Here is a 19,067-nt window from a genome sequence, read left to right on the forward strand (position 1 = left end):
CTAATGGGCTTGCACGCATTATTGGCTTTTCCATTTATTCCTATAGGAAACATTGTTTCACCTTACGAACCTTGTCATGGAACCAATTAAGCTCGTAAGATGAGGTATTACTGTATTTGAATTATTAATTATTGTTTAACAGAAATAGAAGCAGAAACACAACATGTTATTCTATGAGTTCAATAAGATGCTTCATCTTTATCTTACAGTAAGATTTGTGTATGCTTTCAAGAGACTCACTTATCAATATGCAAAGATTTCTTTTGCTTTGCTTTCACATTAGGGAATCCTGTGGGTCAAAGCTGTGCTTATTCTCTACCTTAGCACTTTTATAAGATTACTTAAGCCACCACTTTTAAACCTGATTTTAAATGATAATGATTACAATATCGGTGGTTTTAATTCTCATTGGTGGTTTTAATTCCCATTATGTGTTCATTTCCATTTCTGCTCTTTATCCAATATTAGAATATATAAGATGGCACCAAGAACTACCTTCAACAACGAGTTTAGCTGTTGATGTCTTTTCTTTGTTTCCCAGCTTTAGGACACAAGTGTATTCCCCAGCATCTGAAAGCTGAACGTCAATAATATGGAGCTTGCGGTCTTTGCCATCAGACAGGAACCTGTGCTTGGGGCTTTCCCGGATGTTGAAGCCATCCTTCATCCAAGAAGTGGCAGCAGTAGATGGAGAGATGAGGCATTCAAAGATGGCTGAAGAGCCAATGGACTCTGCTTCTGTCAGCACAATATCCTTAATCTCTGTCACAAACTTGAGTGGAACAGCCTTCAGTTGGTATGTGAAGGGAGGTTCTTCAGGTGGCTTATCTCCACCACTTCCTGGCCTTAATTTCCTCCTTTCTGCATCAAGGGGTGAAGGTGTCTTTTTGGCTGCAAAGCAGAGAAGTAAAAAAAAAAAAAATCCATAGAATTTACAATGAATTCTGTTCTTGGGTATATATGCATACATATATAGCTACTCAGTTATCTGATAAAGTTCACTAGGATTTCAGGTAGAAATAACACAGAGAAAAAAAACCTTTGCATTTTTAATCAGAGAAAAGGGTCATTTAAATTATGTTCAACACATGGAATACTGAAATCTAGGATTATTTTTAAACCTAGATTTAATAATATCTAGATATAATAATAATAATAATAATAATAATAATAATAATAATAATAATAATATAAAAATAATCTAGATTTATTTTTAAACATGCCAGAAAAAGAATTGAATTTTATCTCTTTCTTACCTTTAATAGGACTTCTACCCTTGGCAGCTTCCTCCTTTGGTGTCATTTTGGGCTCTAGAATAAAATACCAAGAGTAGAGTTACCAATGAAGTAATGTTTAAAATATATCAGTATTATTTTATTCAAATCAATACCATTATGATTATTCTGTGTGTGTGTCTGTATAAACTAATTTTATTTTTATGATTTGTTTCAAATAAAATGAACTATTTGGAAGTTTCTAATAAATAAGGAAAAAATATTTGGACAGATGGACACACATTTTTCTGGGTCCCATGGAATATTAAAAGCAGGCAGTGAAAGGACTTTGTTTTTTATTGTTCACTTGTTAAAAAAAAAGCTTTTCATTTATTATTTATTTATTTATTTATTCTTTGTCAATATACAATACATATGGAAGAGAATAGACATTAAGTAATATATACTGTATAACGATAGAAAGTAAAAAGAAGAGAAGTAGATAGGAGAGACAGAATATATATGATATAAGAGATAAGGAGAGAATATATATGATATATATATATATATAATATATATATATATCTAGATAGATAGATAAGGAGAGAATATATATGATATGAAATGATGATAAGGAAATGTGATGCTGTTCAATTATGCATGAAAGGAGAAAAATCAAAATGAATGCTACTTGACATTAATTTAGGCCCAAGTGCATTTCTTTGGGAATAAATGTATGTATGTATGTATGTATGTATGTATGTATGTATGTATGTATGTATGTATGTATATGGTATCTATCTCTCTCTTTCTATCATCTATATCTGTATCTTTATATATACTAAAGTTCTTCAATGTCTCTGGCTTTCTGGACGGATTTATTTATTATCAATCAATTAATTAATTAATTAATTAATTAATTAATTAATTAATTGGTCTTGTATGATGCCCCTCTCCTTGGACTCGGGGCGGCTCACAACATATAGCAACCCCCCCCCCCTCCACAACAGTACAGTTTATCCAATTAATATAGTAAAGGTTCTTAAAATTCTAACTGTAAAAACATTCATTTTCATTCATTCAATAATCACACTAACAACATGGTGGGGGTGAAGTGGGGATGGTTCTATGCATGTGGCCGGCAAGTACATGTATACAGCCCCATTTGTACGAGCAGCGTGTATGTGTGCCTGCCTCTCAGTTAAACGGACCAAGTCCATGCTTGTGAGCTGCAAGTAAGGATTTCCATGTGTGTGCACTCACCGGCCATTCTGTGGTCTGGTTGCACATCTCTCATGGCCCATTGCCTTTCGTAAACTTCTCAAAACCCACCTTTGTCGTCAGGCATGGGGGAACTGAGATATTTCCCCCGGGCCTATATAATTTATGTATGGTATGTTTGTATGTATGTCTGTTTAATAATGGGGTTTTTAAAATATTTTAAATTGTAAATTATTAGATTTGTCATGAACTGTTTTATTGTGTTGTGAGCTGCCCCGAGTCTACGGAGAGGGGCGGCATACAAATCTAATAAATAAATAAAATAAAATAGTGGGCTCCAGTTCACAGGCTGGGGACCCCTGCTATGTAACTCCCCAACACACACATACTGGATATTTCTGTTCAAATGTTGCACAGCATACAGTTATATAGATCTGGGATATCAATGCCTTTTGTCATTCACAAAATATGCTTACAAGAAAGTTCTTGAGGAAAAAGTGGCAACAGTAAGTCCTCATATTTCTTAAACTTGCATGTAAAATGATTTTTATCCTCCTCCTTCTTGAGGAGAATATAGCTTAGCAGCTCGCTATTCACAAGTACACTTTGTCCAAATTCCTCTACATATAATTTATAGCTATAAGCTTATTATTGCTGTTCTGAGCCACCTGAAGATGGGCGGCCAAACATATCATTAAAATAAATAAATAAAACCATTAAAGCAACAAAACAAAACATATGCACAATAATTGATGTCATTACATGCAAGTAACATTGTGTAGAACAGTAATTGAAAACGAATGAAGTTATTAGAGAGCCAGAATTCATACCAGCTTTCTTTCCAACCACTGGAGCCATCACAGGAGCAACTTCAGGTGCTGGTTCTACAGCTGGCTTAGGAGATTTCAGAGCTGTGGAAAGAATTGGTGGCATTTTGAAAAATAAAAGTTTCAATCTTACTTTATGTGCATATATAAACCCACCTCTGTCATCAGGCATGGGGAAATTGAAATTTCCCTTCCCCCTAGGCTTATAGAATTTATACATGGTATGCTTGTATGTACGAGTGGTTCTTTAAATTGGGGTTTTTTAGATTATTTTTAATATTAGATTTGTTTACATTGTCTTTTAGTTGTTAGCCGCCCCGAGTCTTTGGAGAGGGGCGGCATAAATAAATAAATAAATAAATAAATAAATAAATAAATAAATAAATAAATAAATAAATAAATAAATAAATAAATAAATAAATAAATAAATAATAGTAGCACTTTGATTATTACTGTAAATTGGCTAACGGATTGTTTAAAATTGCTTACCTACAGCAGGCTTTGGTTCAGGAATTGTTGCTGGTTTAGGTTCTGCAACTTTGAACACAAAAATAACAAGTTGATTAATGAACCATTATGGAGATAGAATACTGAAAATCAGCTAGAATGTAAAGGTCAAAAAGACAGACACAACAGCAGAAGAGAAGCACTTCCATTTCACTGTCCATTCCATTTCTTCAGCCCTGCAAACACAACTGGTTTATGCCATGCAGAGTCAATTGAAAGCATCATAAAGGAAGAGGAGGAGGAGAAGAAAAGAATACGAAATAATTGGATATGGCAAAATGAGATAATAGTTAGAGTAGCATAGTAGCATGTATTTACTAGGCAAAATCAGAGGTAATCATAGCAAAGAAAAATTACTACCTAATAAATCACTTACTCACTGCTGCAAGATTAACATATGCACAAGTTTGGAAACAAGAAAAGGCTCCAAACAAAGAAATGGTGATTAAAAAAAAAAGTTAGAGTAGCATAAAGATGGTAGCATTTATGGTTGCTTGAAATAAAAGATTCCGTTATCTTGCATACCAAGATCAGCTTCAAATTTAGTTTTTAGCAGCGAAGAAAAGAGCAATGCCATTTATGTATACCTTTGGCTGGTTCAGGCACTGGTTTTTCTATTTCTTCTTTTTTCTTGATTGGTGGAATTTCAATTTTCTTCTTTTCAACCACTGGCACTTTAAAAAAAAAAGTTGCATTTGGAAGCTGAATGTAAATATTTGGACTCCAAATATATTATTTGTCATGAAAAACATAAAGGTAGGTGGTATTATTTTTAATGAGAAAGTTTGCCAATGTTACTAAATATGACAAAGATGACAAAAAGATTAAAAGGGACAAGACAAAATAAGAGTCCACAGGATATAAATCAGTCATGGCCTTTCTCTTAGATTTCTTTCAAGACTCAGAGGAACAAATGGATAGAAAGACGAGAAGAGATAAACCTGTAATATTACATATTATGTCCAAAACCTTTGGGAAATGTTTGAATCCAGTATCATTTTCATTTTTATACTATTTAGACATTAAGAATTGAAAATGGGATTGCTATATTGTGGTTTATGTGCTGAAAATACTCATGAAATTGGAGTCTTAAACTGTGTTTGTTAATGGATAATTTCATAGCTATCTTCTTTTTTATTTGTACCTTCAGGCTTCTTAATTTTTTCAACAGGCTTCGGTTCAATTTTAGGTTTCTCTGGTTTAGGTTCTTCCTCCTCAGGCTTCTTAACAGCTTTTGTGACTTTAAAAAAGAAAGCATTTTCATTCAAAAACATTGGGATGAATTGCAAAATAATTTTTCTTGTAACAAAACCTCCCTCTATTTAAAACATATAGACACATGAAAGAAATATAAAGGATCCAATAGTCAAACCACATATTGAATTCTGATTCAGCTTTCCATCATTTCAAGGTCAATAAAATAAAGACCCAGATTGTTATGGACAATATGCTGACATTGTAAACCACCCAAAGAGTGCTATAAAGTACAATGTGGCAGTATATAAGTCTAAGTGCTACTGCAATTTAGACAGTAAGAAGGTTTCATTTGGACCAGCAGATGAGTTATCTGCTTCACACTAGTCTCTAAGAGCTCCTCAAAAAAATGTATCTATTTTTTAATAATAAAGACCAATAACTATACCTCTTTTCAGAACCACTTCTTCCTTAGGTGTAGGAGGAGGGGGCTCACGAAGCGGTTTCCGTGGTTTCAATACAGGTGCTTGAAATAATATCAAATTCAGAATAAGCAATAATAGTAATTGTCTATACCTTATATCAGTATTTGATGTATTATTAGAAAAAGATATACTAAAGTTTAGGAGATTAATGTGTATGTTGCTTCTGCAAATTTCTGTAAATTTTCTGTTTCTAAATACTTTTCTCAGAGATTTATTATTATAATATCAACAACAATATTTGTAACAGAAGATAATTTTTGCATTTTTATGAAGTTTTGTGTGTGTATGTGCAAGCATTACTGTCACAAGCGACAGAAGATCCAGTCAGAAATGAAAGCATGCTGATATGAAATCTAAGTGAAATGAAGATACCACATCAAGTGACACATGGGAAGAAAAACTTGACAGCAAAGTAGAAGAATATCAAGAAAGAAAGAAAGAAAGAAAGAAAGAAAGAAAGAAAGAAAGAAAGAAAGAAAAAGCATGCATCATCTCATAGCACTACAAGGGAAGGGGAAGAACCTTTCTGAAATGCTTAGATTGGTATATCATACAATTTATTATTTCCTATGTATGTTTATCAGTGAAGACAACCGTTCTGCTGAAATCTCAATAGTTTTTGTATATTGAGCATTCTCTTTATTTTCCTAACTACAGTATATAATGTAGTTTGCCCTAAGAATCTCCATAGTGAAAATATATGTAAAGAAAATGATTGAGAACGAAAACTCAGATTCTGAGTTATACAGTATATTGTTTCTTTTGTTATTCTATTGATCACTTTCATATACAGGAAATAATCATATTTGTTTTTCAAAATTATAACTTCCAGTTTGGCCTCTAGACATGCATGCTACTAAATAAATATTATCACTATCATGTATTGCAAAAGCTATAAACATCTTTAGACCTATTCAGCTGGCTTTGGACTTAATACTTCCAAATTTTGAATTTCAATAGTAGATTGTTGAAAATATGGACCTATAGGTTTCTAATTTGCTATACAGCATTACTAAAAAAGGCCCAGAGGTAGGAAAATGTAAATTTTGGAGCAACAGTTAAAAAGTTAATGGATAATGAATGCATAAAGTCAATAAATAAGTTAATATTAGGTCATCTTAGTAAATCAATCATTACCAAATAGCAGTATTAGAATAAAAAACTATGTAGAAAACATTTAGTTAATAATGCATTAATGTATTAATGGTGTGATTCTATACTTGTTTACAGAGTATAAGGTTTATGCCCAAATAAATTGGATATATTATGGCAGGCCAAAGGTCTCATAATTTCAGAATAGGTTATTGTGCATCAACATGCATTAGTTATAATAATTGAGTCTTAATAAGATTAAAAATTGCTTGATATTGTTGATTATACCTTTAAGCTCAACCTTTTCCTCCTTAACTTCCCCTTTTGGTGGGATAGGAACACGGGGTTTGGGTTTTAGGAGTATCTTCTTTTCTGGCTCTGGTTCTTTAAATGATACATAGTAGATTTCAGAGCAGGTAAAATTTCAACATAGCAACTGCATATGCTATGTTAAGCTATAACCTAATTCATATTAACATACCTGAAGACCATAGCATCAATTCCAAATAATAACAGCAGAATTTGAAGCTTATCTCTCTAAATCCTATGAGTAACTACTTTCAAAGCAAAAAAATAATGTGCCACAGAAATTAAGATAATAAGACAAATACAAACAATAGTATATACGCACAAACATAAAAATAACATATATATATACTGTATAACCAAATGAACATATATAATTCCTATGAGATGAAGATGAACATGCAGATGGAAGAAGTATTACTCATTCTGCGAGTTATATACCTTCCATTGGAATTATGTCTTCTTTTTCTGGAATAGGAACAGATTCTTCACCTTCAAATTCGTCAATAACTTCCGCTTCTTTAAAGAATATTGATAACTAATGTAAGATTTTTATTTCAAAGACTGAATGGCAAAAAGAATTGAAACATAACATTGCTTGGACTTCAATGTGTTCATTCACACAGACATACAACAGCAATGATATACTGATAAGGAGCCCTGATGGCATAAGAGTTAAAGTGCAGCATTGCACTTCAGTTCCACAAGTTTGACTCAGCCTTCCATCCTACTGAAGTTGGTAAAATGAAGATACAGATTGTTGGAGGCAATGTGCTGACATTGTAAACTTCCTAGAGAATGATATAAAGCACTATAGGGGTGGTGTACAAGCCTAAATGCTATTGCTATTGCTGTACACTGAAGATTTCCATATATGTAAATTGGTGGCAATACCTAGGTGACCTTGGCTAATCTTGAAAAACTAATCATGGTTGAAATTTCCTTAGTAGTTGGGTAACAGACTACCAAGAAATCCTACAGTAATAGGCCAGATTGGATAGTGAACAGAATATGCTGGAAGAAGATAATGATAAACCAGGCTATGTTGTTTAAAAAACCTTCATGGGTGTATAAAATTACCATCTGGTGCTGATCTCAGTTTGAAGGAAACTTTACTTATGGTAGTAATCTATATAACTTGCCTCTGCATTTGGAAATAGTTGCTTAAGTTGTATATACAATTTAATTGAACTTAAAATGCTTAGCCTTTTCTGCATTATAAAATACATTTTGAAATGTGGGGGTTAATGGTTGCAAGCAATATAAAAATTCAACTATAGTGGCAGGACAGGGTTTTGGGAGCATGCAGATTACACCTATCTGCAACTCTTTAAACCAACATGGCTTCTCTTAAAATAGACTCTCCATCCTTGTTTTAAAGAGTGGTAGACAGGTTTCCATAAATGGCCCTTTCTGAAGAAACCTTTTGGCCTTGAATCAGAAGTGCTGTGCAACCTCTCTCTGTCTCTCTTTGGCTAAGATTGTTTTATAAAGAAAGCACAAGTATACTACCTGCACCACATACAAACAGACACACGATACACGTAGATATTTATATACGACAGCATAAAACATCAGGACAAGCCAGGCAGAAACAAAAGTGTGGAAACAAAGGCATTGGTGAAGACATCTACTTTCCTCAGGTGGATGTTCTGGTTCTTTAGCCACAGCAATGGGCACTTGAGGCGCTTCGTAAGATGTTAGTATGTTTTGCTTTGGTGAATATTATACAGGGTACTTAAAGCTTAAGGACTCAAAGTAGAACAGTTAACACAATATAAAAGTTAAGACAAAGATACACAGGGACGTGCTTTGGGTTGGAAGGCAAAAAAGTTCTTTGATCGCAAAGGATTCTGCTTTGAGTCTGTGTATATAAAAGCCCTGGTAGTGCTGTGGTTAGACTGCAGTATTGCAGGCTGACTCTGCCCACAGCCAGATGTTCGATCCTGAGTCCCTCCTTTCTGCCCATATATTTTAAAGCACCCTTTTGCATTTGAATCTGAATCTGTGCAAAGCAAATATACTGTCTACCTAACACATAAAATATATATATATATATGTGCAGGAACATGTCATTTATGAGGATATATATCTTTGGCTGGTGGATGTTCTGGCTCTTTAGGTATAGCAACTGGCATTTTTCCTTCTCTTAGTTTACTTCAGGTACTTCAAGAGTTTTAATGTATTTTACTTTTGTGGATAATCATATTGAAGTACTTAAAATCACATATAGTTTAAATTATGACTATTTTTAAACCACTGAGAATCCTTGCTTAAATTACAGTGGTTTATGAATGTAATGTATGAAGGGATTGGATACTGTAGCCTAGAGGATAATTCTCTGCCTTACAAGGCAAGGTTGCAGGTTCAAGTCCCAGTGGGTATGGCTAGCTGATGAGGCCAAAATAAGGCTGAAATAGATCTATCCTAGTCTTCCTTAATTTTCAAATTCAGCAAAAAAAAATGTGACATATATATATATATATATATATATATATATATATATATATATATGTGTGTGTGTGTGTGTGTGTGTGTGTGTGTGTGTGTGTGTGTGTGTTTTCGTAGATTTTCACGGGTACAGGTAGGACGGTCTTGGAATATTCGGGTTTCTTCCTCTGTAGGATTTGGAAATTTCTGGTGACAGAAGCACCAGCCTGAAGATGACGAGTGGGACCTCGTCGAAACATCGCCAGAAATTTCCAAATCCTACACGGGAAGAAACCCGAATATGCTAAGACCGTAATTATCAGCAAAAATATGATATATATATATCATTGATATGAAAATGAAAATGAAGAGGAAGAGGAAGAGAGACTTCCTTATATATAATATTTATATATGTAACATACACACATACACACACATACACACACGTAACATATTTGCCCTGAAAGGTTCATGCAGAGACTTTTGAACGGAGGAAAGAAACTGAAAGTTCTACTTCCCAAGCAGACTTCTGCTTGCATGAAATCATAATCTTTCCTCTCATTCTGATTTAGGCTCATCATGCAACTAATGGATGTTAATACAAATTACAAACTCAACAATAGCACTAGCACAAAGAAAATACAGTTATAACATAGTAAATATAGTTTTTTGGTAGAGGAAGAAGAAATTCTGACTTTTTCTTTTGTTTTGGCAGTCTTTCAAGATACTATCAAGATATTAGTTGCTGTTTAAAAAAAAAAATAAGACCAACAATGAAAAACAGAAGAGATGAAGATTTCTGAAACATAAGACTGATGATGCGGACATGTGGACATTACACATATGCAAGTATATAAGATGGATTCCACAGATTTCAGAAGAGACACTACAGAAAAGGACATTTTAAGAAATGTTAAAAACAAAAGAATTATCTTGGTTAGGTACATTTAACATTATTGATATGTATCTTTAGCTGCTGGTAGTTTGAATTTTTTAGTTAGAACTTTCTTTTCTGGAACTGTTCTTGTGGATAATTCACACGTTTTAAAGACATTAGCAAATTTGTTAATAAAAGAGAAACATAAATCCACAGGCATAACAGATATCAAGAGTCTATATCCTCTACACTCCTTACCTGAGGATAGGTTTGATTGAAATTATTTCTGGGATTACTTGGGATTACATACTAAGTCATCCAACTGCAAAAGTGTTCATGAATCTGCTTCTATACTGACAACCATTCTATGCATATATTTTGAATTCAAAGTAATCCATTTTAAATTCAAAACGAATGAAAAAATGGTTGTTATTCAATAAGTTCAAAATAAATCTGATACAAGTTTTAATTAAAGTAGTCCTCTTAGAACACTTCAACTTCGCTATAGAAAGTTATAAGTTCAAGAGATTCGTATTTGAAAATTCTTTGCATGGTACTAATCATGCTCTCAAACTTAATGCCTTAGCATACTTTCCAATTTTGCAAATATATGCCAATTCCTTTAAAGGATCAAATCGATACATTTGCCATATTGTTTTTCTTCCATTCAACCCTATTTGGACAGACAGGCAAAACATATATTTGCATACAAACTACAGTAATGTGATCTACATTGTTTTTGATTTTCTGAAAAGAATGTTTCTATAGTAATTGTGAATTTTTGATTTATAGAAGAGACTTTTGCTGCACAAAACATTACACTGTGTACCTTTAACTGGTTCAGGTTTTTTAGGTTCTTTAGTGATCTCAGGTTCTTCAGTGGCAACCACAGGCTCAGCCTCCTCAGGGGGAACAACCTCCTCTGGCACTTCAAGGATATGTACTTCAGGTTCTGTTACTTCAAAAGCTTCAACAGCTTCTGGTTCTTCAAATGCAGTGAGGGCTTCTATGTCTTGGTGAACAGGCACATATTTCCGTTCTTTATATCCAATGAATGTTTTCACCTCTCGTTCTTCTTCACCTTCCACGGTTTCTGGTGGTTGTGGCTTTTTAAGTTCAGGTTCTGGCTTCTTAGACGGTTCTACTTTCTTAGGCACAGGAGTAAGCTTGGTCTTCTTAAATGCAGGTTCTGGTTTTTTGGGCACAGCAGGTTCTGGTTTTTTGGGCACAGCAGGTTCTGGTTTTTTAGGCACGACAACTATCTTCTTTTTTGGTGTAATGGCAGGTTTTTTAGGAACCTCAGTAGGTTTTTTAGGTACTGCAGGAGGTTCTTCAGGAACAGGAGCAACGTCAGGTTCTTCGGCGACAACAGGCTCAGGCTCCTCAGGGGGAGCCACCTCCTCTGTTACTTCAAGGATATGCACTTCAGGTTCCTTTACTTCGAAAGCTTCAACAGTTTCGGGTTCTTCAAATGCAGTGATGGCTTCTACTTCCTGGTGAACAGGGATATATTTCCTTTCTCTGTATCCAATGAACGTCTGTACCTCTTGTTCTTCTTCATGCTCCACAGTTTCTGGTGGAGGTTCTGGTTTCTTAAACTCAGGTTCTTTTTTCTTAGGCGGTTCTACTTTTTTAGGCACAGGAGTAAGCGTGGGCTTCTTAAAAGCAGGTTCTGGTTTTTTGGGCACAGCTGGTTCTGGTTTTTTGGGCACAGCTGGTTCTGGTTTTTTAGGCACAGCAACTGCCTTTGGCTTTTTGGGTGTAACGGCTGGAGCAGGTTCTTCAGGAGGAGGAACGACTTTGGGTTTTTTAGGAACCTCAGTAGGTTTTTTCGGCACTGCAGGAGGTTCTATAGGAACAGGAGCAACCTCAGGTTCTTCAGGAATGGCAGGGACCTCAGGTTCTTCAGGAACAAAAGCAGGTTCAGGTTCTTCTTCAGGTTCTTCATATTCCTCAACAATATCCTCTGGTGCTTCAAGAACATATACTTCAGGCTCTGTTACTTCAAAAGCTGAAGCGCGCTCAGGTTCTTCAAACGCAATGATGGCTTCAGCTTCATCTTTGTACACAGCTATGTGTTTCTCTTCTCTACGTGCAACGTGAGTTCGTATTTCTTTTTCTTCTTTACGTTCTACAATTTCTGGTGGACGCTCTGGTTTTTTAATCTTGATTATTGGTTTCTTAGGCACTTCTACAGGTTCAGGTTTTTTAGGTATGGGAGTAACTTTGGGCTTTTTGGGCACTGCCACAGCTGGTTTTTTAGGCATAGCTGGTTCCGGTTTCTTAGGCACAGCAACTGGTACAACTTCTTCAGGTTCAGCAACAGGTTCAGGTTCTGCAGGGGAAACAATGGCCTCCCGTTCTTCCAAAATGTATTCTTCAGCCTCTGTTACTTCAAACACAGCCGCATGCTCAGGTTCTTCTAATGCACCAATGGCTTCTACATCTTGGTGAACAATCACAATTTTCTCTTCTCTGTATCCCATAACAGTATGGATTTCTCGTTCTTCTTCATAAACTTCCTTAGCTGGTGGAGGTTCAGGTTTCTTAGGCACGACTTTTGGTTTTTTAGGCACAGGGGTAGGTTCAACTTTCTTAGGCACTGTGGTAGGTTTTGGTTTCTTGGGCACAATAGCAGGTTTAGGTTTTTCAGGAATAACAGTGATTTCAGTTTCTTCTACATGAACAAAGGTTTCTACTTCTTCAATCACAGCAACTTCTTCTGGCTCTTCTGTGACTGCAAAATGCTCTGGTTCTTTAGATAAAACAAGAATTACTTTTTTATTGGCAAAAATATTTTGACATATTTTGGAAGTTTAAGAGAGGTGAGCATTCTTTAAGAATGGTTAAAGATATTTGAGCTCATGTAACAATGCAATGTAAGAGTAAGAGCAAGAGTAAGAAGAGTAAGAATAAGAAGAGGTACAAGAACAATGAAACACAATAAGAACAACAACGAAATTAGCCATTGTGCATCCCATATTAAGGAATGCACAAAACACTTCTGCTGAAGATGCATACAATTAAACATTATAATTCATTGGACTATGCCAACAGTACTCTTTACAAATGAAACCTCAGCAACAAGGCATCAACAGAACAAGTAGTTAGCCAACTGATTGATAAACAATTATTTATCATTTCATTATTGTGAGCTGTACCTGTAATAGGCGGAGCCTCTGGTTTTTTAACTACTGGTTTTTTAAACACTGGAGTTGGCTCTTTTTCTTCAACAATCACCTTTTCGGGTACTTCAGGCACTTGAAAAATATTAATTAATTAAAATTTTACTATATTTAGAAAGACCAACAAAACATATCAGAAATGAAAATGCCAAAACTTGAAGTAATAGTATGTAATGTCTCTATTTTTCTTCTTTCAATGTGATCTATCAAAACAGCAATGCTAATTTATTTGTACACTCCGTTGAATATAAAGATCAAAACTGGTATCTATACATAAGAAGACACAGTGAGCACATTATAGAAACATACCATGAAAAGTATAGCTAAGAATTAATCAATTATTAAAGAATATGAAAAATAATAAGTATCTTATAAGACAAGATACCACTTTTTACAAAGAGTCTTTGTTCTGAATGTAGGAATGTTCTCTTCAGTCTGCTTACTTGAGGATTTCAGGGAGTCTAAGAAGAATTGTTCAATTTTTAAAATAATATTGATTCCATTACAATATATGTATAAAATGCCAACCAATAAGGAAGCAAGCAACATGAAGATATAAAATAATAGACTACAAAACCATATAATAATTTATGGAAATAATTCATGATTTTGTACAACTTCGGATTTGTAAAGTTTGGGTATATTCCCCAGCAGTGTAGAAGTACTGCATATTTATGCCATAGGCATTTTATTAAAGCAAATAAAAGGTTGCCAAACTTTTTATTTAAGGCTTTGAAATATTCCTCTACACAACGGCATAAATATTTTCCAAAAGAAGAAAATTGTTTCCATATCTAACTATTCCATTTACATCAGTGGGGGCAATTTTTATGTATATTTCCCGAAATATAAACCTCAAAGATATCCTGTAGACTTACTCTCAGAGAAATATGAGTACAGTTGCAACCTTAACAGAGCTGAGTATGGACTGGATCATTTCACATAAATCATAACAGGGCCGTAAGACAATAAAATGTAATAAATTAAATATTATTTGCCATCCAAATTTTTGAGTTTTACATGCAGGCTCGAATCCAAAGATTTGACCCTATTTAATTCAGATACCTTTAGCAGGAGGTTCTGGTTTCTTGGGTACTTTTTCTTCTGGGATAATTTTCTTGGGTACTTCAGGCACTTTAAAACATAATTATTGATTTTGATTTTGCATATCAAAGATAAAAAGATTTGAAACAATGAAACAATGGACACCAAAGACAAAAACAGTGGCACTGTTGAAGACATACAAATAATATTTCTCTTGAACCGTTCCAGCATAAGCAATACAAATCTTATTTTTTTTCTCTGTTCTTACACTTTGTTTTGCACACTAATATGTATCCAGTCATATTTCCCCTCCAGAGCTATGAACTTTATCAATAGATTTACCTGACATCTCATTTCTATGAAGACTTGATAATCACATAAAGAAGACATGAAATGGTTCCCCTTTCCCATATTGATCTGAATTTTCATAAAGTCCATATATTTTCCTCTTTATACAGATTTTAGCTACTGCTGACATTCATTGGAAGAAGAAAAATGAATGCCATGCTTTAGAATAAGGGTGGTAAATACCTTTAGTAGGTGGAGCCTCTGGTTCAGCTGGTTTCTTTTCTGGAACCACTTTCTTGGGAACCTCTGGCACTTTTTTGGGAACTTCTGGCACTTTTTTGGGAACTTCTGGCACTTTTTTGGGAACTTCTGGCACTTTCTTGGGAACTTCTGGCACTTTTTTGGGAACTTCTGGCACTTTCTTGGGAACTTCTGGCACTAAAATATGGTAGCTAGAATTAGTTTTTGAATGTTTTGTTTTGAAAAAAACAAAAATCACTAAACATGTGTGTGTGTGTGTATGTGTGTGTATGTGTGTCTAACATCACTAACATATTACCTTTGGGGGCTGGAGGTTCTGGCTTTTTCACGGGAACTTTTTCCTCTGGGATGATTTTCTTTTCTGGAACTTTAAAGACAGTATGTTATTTTCAGATGAATCAATTACTTAAATCTGGAAAATAAGTCCTAGGGAAGTCTAATTAACAGGGCATCGTCATGCTCTAAAGCTATATGAATCTCTAACATCATTTTTATTTAGAGGAATTCTTCTGGACCTTAAGGGGTTGTCCATATATTCCTAGAAAATAAAAATGCTGGAACAGGATGGTGCTTTGTATGAACAGCATATCCAGCTGATCAATTTTCCTTAAGGATTTTAAAAAGCTTCATTTTGGGGTGAGGGAAGAGAATGACTGAGAATGACAAGGAACAATTTCTTCAAATTATTTTTTAGTACATGAATGTTTACGACACCTTTTGCCTTCCGGTATGCATTGCATGCATCAGCTGGCCTTCTGGTCCACGGAAGCCATTGTAGGAGAGCGCTCAGAAAGGAATTTAAATTTCTAAATATGCCCCTTGACCAAAAATCCATGCCCTGCCCTTCTGGTATGATGGTCCAAATCCCAATTTGTACCTTTGGCAGGAGGTGGCTCTGGCTTTTTGATCTTAGGCACTGGAACTTCCTCTTCAGGGACCACTTCCTCTTCAGGGACCTCTTCCTCTTCAGGGACCACTTCCTCCTCAGGGACCACTTCCTCCTCAGGGACCACTTCCTCTTCAGGGACCACTTCCTCTTCAGGGACCACTTCCTCTTCAGGGACCACTTCCTCAAGCACTTTAAAGATAAGAAGGCCTTTTACTTTGAATTTTAATAATCTCTAGGAAATGTTTTTCATACAAAAATTAATTAAATGCAAAGTTTATAAAGACTGACTCATGAGAGAGAACCAGGATGAGACTAAAATAATTCACAGAAGTATGTTTTTTAATTATTTATAAATCATCAGTATTAAACACAAAAAAATACAAATAGATTGAGGAAAGGAGGGCATGATGACATCATTACATAATTTCTTTCATTTACACCATGACAAAGATGATGCAGTCATGGGCTGAAACAGATTCCTAGAAATATATTCCTTCTTAAGAAATAGCATCAAATATTAATTATTGTTAACAACTATTAACAATTCATACCTTTGGCGGGTGGAGCTTCTGGTTTCTTAGGCACCTTAGTTGGTACTTTCTTTTCAGGAACAACTTTCTTTGGCACTTCAGGCACTTCAAAATATTAATATACATTTAGCATAAGTACTTTGGAAAAATGACTTGAAGAACGCAGTTGCCAGCAAAATAACCAAAATAAAGCCACCTGCCCATTTTTCATGTTGTGATTTTTAGCCAAATATATTATTACAGTATATTCATAATCTATTAAAATGTAAAAGAGTTCACTTTAAAATATTTAATACTATCGTTCATTATTCCTTTAATATAACACTTACGTTTAGCAGGTGGAGCTTCTGGTTCAGCTGGTTTCTTTTCTGGAACCACTTTCTTGCGAACTTCTGGCACTTTGGAATACGAGGGACAGAATTAATTAATGTAAAAGAAAACCTCACAGAAAAAGATTTTTTGGACAAAAATATGAAATGATGCAGAATTCCTGACAACCTATCCACAGTATAAGAACTGGACTGCCACTGAACATTTTGAATGGGGTGATGAACCAATAATAGGGAATGCAGTGTTCCCTCTATTTTCACGGGGGATGCGTTCCGAGACCACCCGCGAAAGTCGAGATGCGGAAGTAAATACACTATTTTTGGCTATGAGCAGTGTCACAAGCCTTCCCTTAACACTTTAAACCCCTAAATTACAATTTCCCATTCCCTTAGCAACCATTTAGATTATTACTCACCATGTTTATTTATTAAAGTTTATTTAAAAAATGTTTTTTAAAGGCAGACGAAAGTTTGGCAATGACATATGACGTCATCGGGTGGGAAAAAATGTGGTATAGAGGAAAAAAAGTGAAGTATTTTTAAATTAATATTATGAAAAAACCGTGGTATAGACGTTTCGCAAAGTTCGAACCCGCGAAAATCGAGGGAACACTGTATTGGGAAGGGATGACATTAAAATATTAACATATCTAAATTTTCATAAAGTCCATATATTTTTCTCTTTGTATGGATCTTAGCAGCTTCTGTCAAATTATACAACTACTGTTGACATACATTGGAAGAAGAAAGAATGAATGCCATGCTTTAGAATAATGGTGGCAAATACCTTTAGTGGGTGGAGCCTCTGGTTCAGCTGGTTTCTTTTTTGGAACCACTTTCTTGGGAACTTCTGGCACTGTAAAATATGGTAGCTAGAATTAGTTTTGAATATTTTGTTTTGAATAAAACAAAAATCATTAAACGTGTGTGTGTGCGTGTGTGTGCAATATCACTAATATATACCTTTGGGGGCGGGAGGTTCGGGCTTTTTCACAGGTACTTTTTCCTCTGGGATTACTTTCTTGGGCACGTCTGGAACTTCAAAAATATTACAAAGATTGTATTCCCAATTTTGAAAAGAAGTCTCTCAATTATTTAAATATGAAAGTACATTATAAAATATAAAATATAATATATGCATAAATGTTATAAATCCATCATCGATCATCATCATTGGCAATGTTCAGTCTTGAAAGACTATGATATCGTGCTCGGGGAAAAGTTCCCAGAACAGCATCTAGTGTTGCTAAAAAGGCAATCCGAGAATGGCAATCCCTTCTATACTGAATGCAGATCCATTCTGTTCCCTGCTTGGTCTCCACATTTCACTGGTTTTGGGTCTGCCTCTTTGCCTCAGCCTGCCGAACCACTGTCTCCTTGAAATGGAGAAGGTCATGCTGCCTCCAAGCTGAACAAAGGTCAAGGTTTCCCAGCTGTTAATGTCAATTCCCAAAGCCTTTAAATTCCCTTTACAGATACTCTTATATTGTAGCTATGGTCTCCCTCTGGAGCACTTTCCCTGCACTAGTTCACCATATAGGAGATCTTTTAGAATCCGCCCATCATCCATTCTCACAACATGCCAAGCCAGCAAAGACATCACTGTTTCAATAGTGTATACATGCCAGAAATTCCAGAACATTTCAAGACTCTGTTATTTGGAACTTTGTCATACCAAGTGATGCCAAGGATACTTCAGAGACAGTGCATATGGAAGGTATTCAAATTTATCTCTTACTGTGCATTAAGGGTCCAAGACTCGCTACAATGCAAAAGTGTGCTCAGGACACAGGCTTTATAAACCTGGATCTTTGTATGTTCTGTCAGCTTCTTATTAAGCTATACTCTTTTTCTGAGTCTAGAGAATGTGGTGGTCACTTTACCAATATTCAGCTCAGTATCTAGAGAGAGTGTGCGGCAATGGTTGAGTTAAGATACACAAAGTCATGGACAATCTCCAATTCTTGTGCAAAGATTGTAATATGGGGAGGTGAATCCACATCCTGACCCATGATTTGCATTTTTTTCAGGCTGATTGTTAATCCAAAATCTTGGGGAAAAGTTCCCAGAACAGCATCTAGTGTTGCTAAAAAGGCAATCCGAGAATGGCAATCCCTTCTATACTGAATGCAGATCCATTCTGTTCCCTGCTTGGTCTCCACATTTCACTGGTTTTGGGTCTGCCTCTTTGCCTCAGCCTGCCGAACCACTGTCTCCTTGAAATGGAGAAGGTCATGCTGCCTCCAAGCTGAACAAAGGTCAAGGTTTCCCAGCTGTTAATGTCAATTCCCAAAGCCTTTAAATTCCCTTTACAGATACTCTTATATTGTAGCTATGGTCTCCCTCTGGAGCACTTTCCCTGCACTAGTTCACCATATAGGAGATCTT

General features: G+C 35.2%; 1 protein-coding gene across 1 annotated transcript in view; it reads right to left on the reverse strand.

Moving 5' to 3' along the window:
- Nucleotides 1-19,067, reverse strand: part of LOC139169288 (titin-like) — a 329,115-nt gene that overhangs the window by 127,806 nt on the left and 182,242 nt on the right. The window contains exons 50-57 of the mRNA XM_070755280.1: nt 17,643-17,678; nt 17,467-17,529; nt 15,996-16,009; nt 14,963-15,091; nt 11,235-11,283; nt 3,266-3,319; nt 1,257-1,310; nt 496-891 (exon numbers count right to left, since the gene is read on the reverse strand). Coding sequence (XP_070611381.1) covers nt 496-891; nt 1,257-1,310; nt 3,266-3,319; nt 11,235-11,283; nt 14,963-15,091; nt 15,996-16,009; nt 17,467-17,529; nt 17,643-17,678 — 795 coding nt within the window. The remainder of the gene's footprint in view (nt 1-495; nt 892-1,256; nt 1,311-3,265; nt 3,320-11,234; nt 11,284-14,962; nt 15,092-15,995; nt 16,010-17,466; nt 17,530-17,642; nt 17,679-19,067) is intronic.

This window comes from Erythrolamprus reginae, chromosome 1 (genome assembly GCF_031021105.1).
Source record: "Erythrolamprus reginae isolate rEryReg1 chromosome 1, rEryReg1.hap1, whole genome shotgun sequence".
NCBI classification, from domain to species: domain Eukaryota; kingdom Metazoa; phylum Chordata; class Lepidosauria; order Squamata; family Dipsadidae; genus Erythrolamprus; species Erythrolamprus reginae.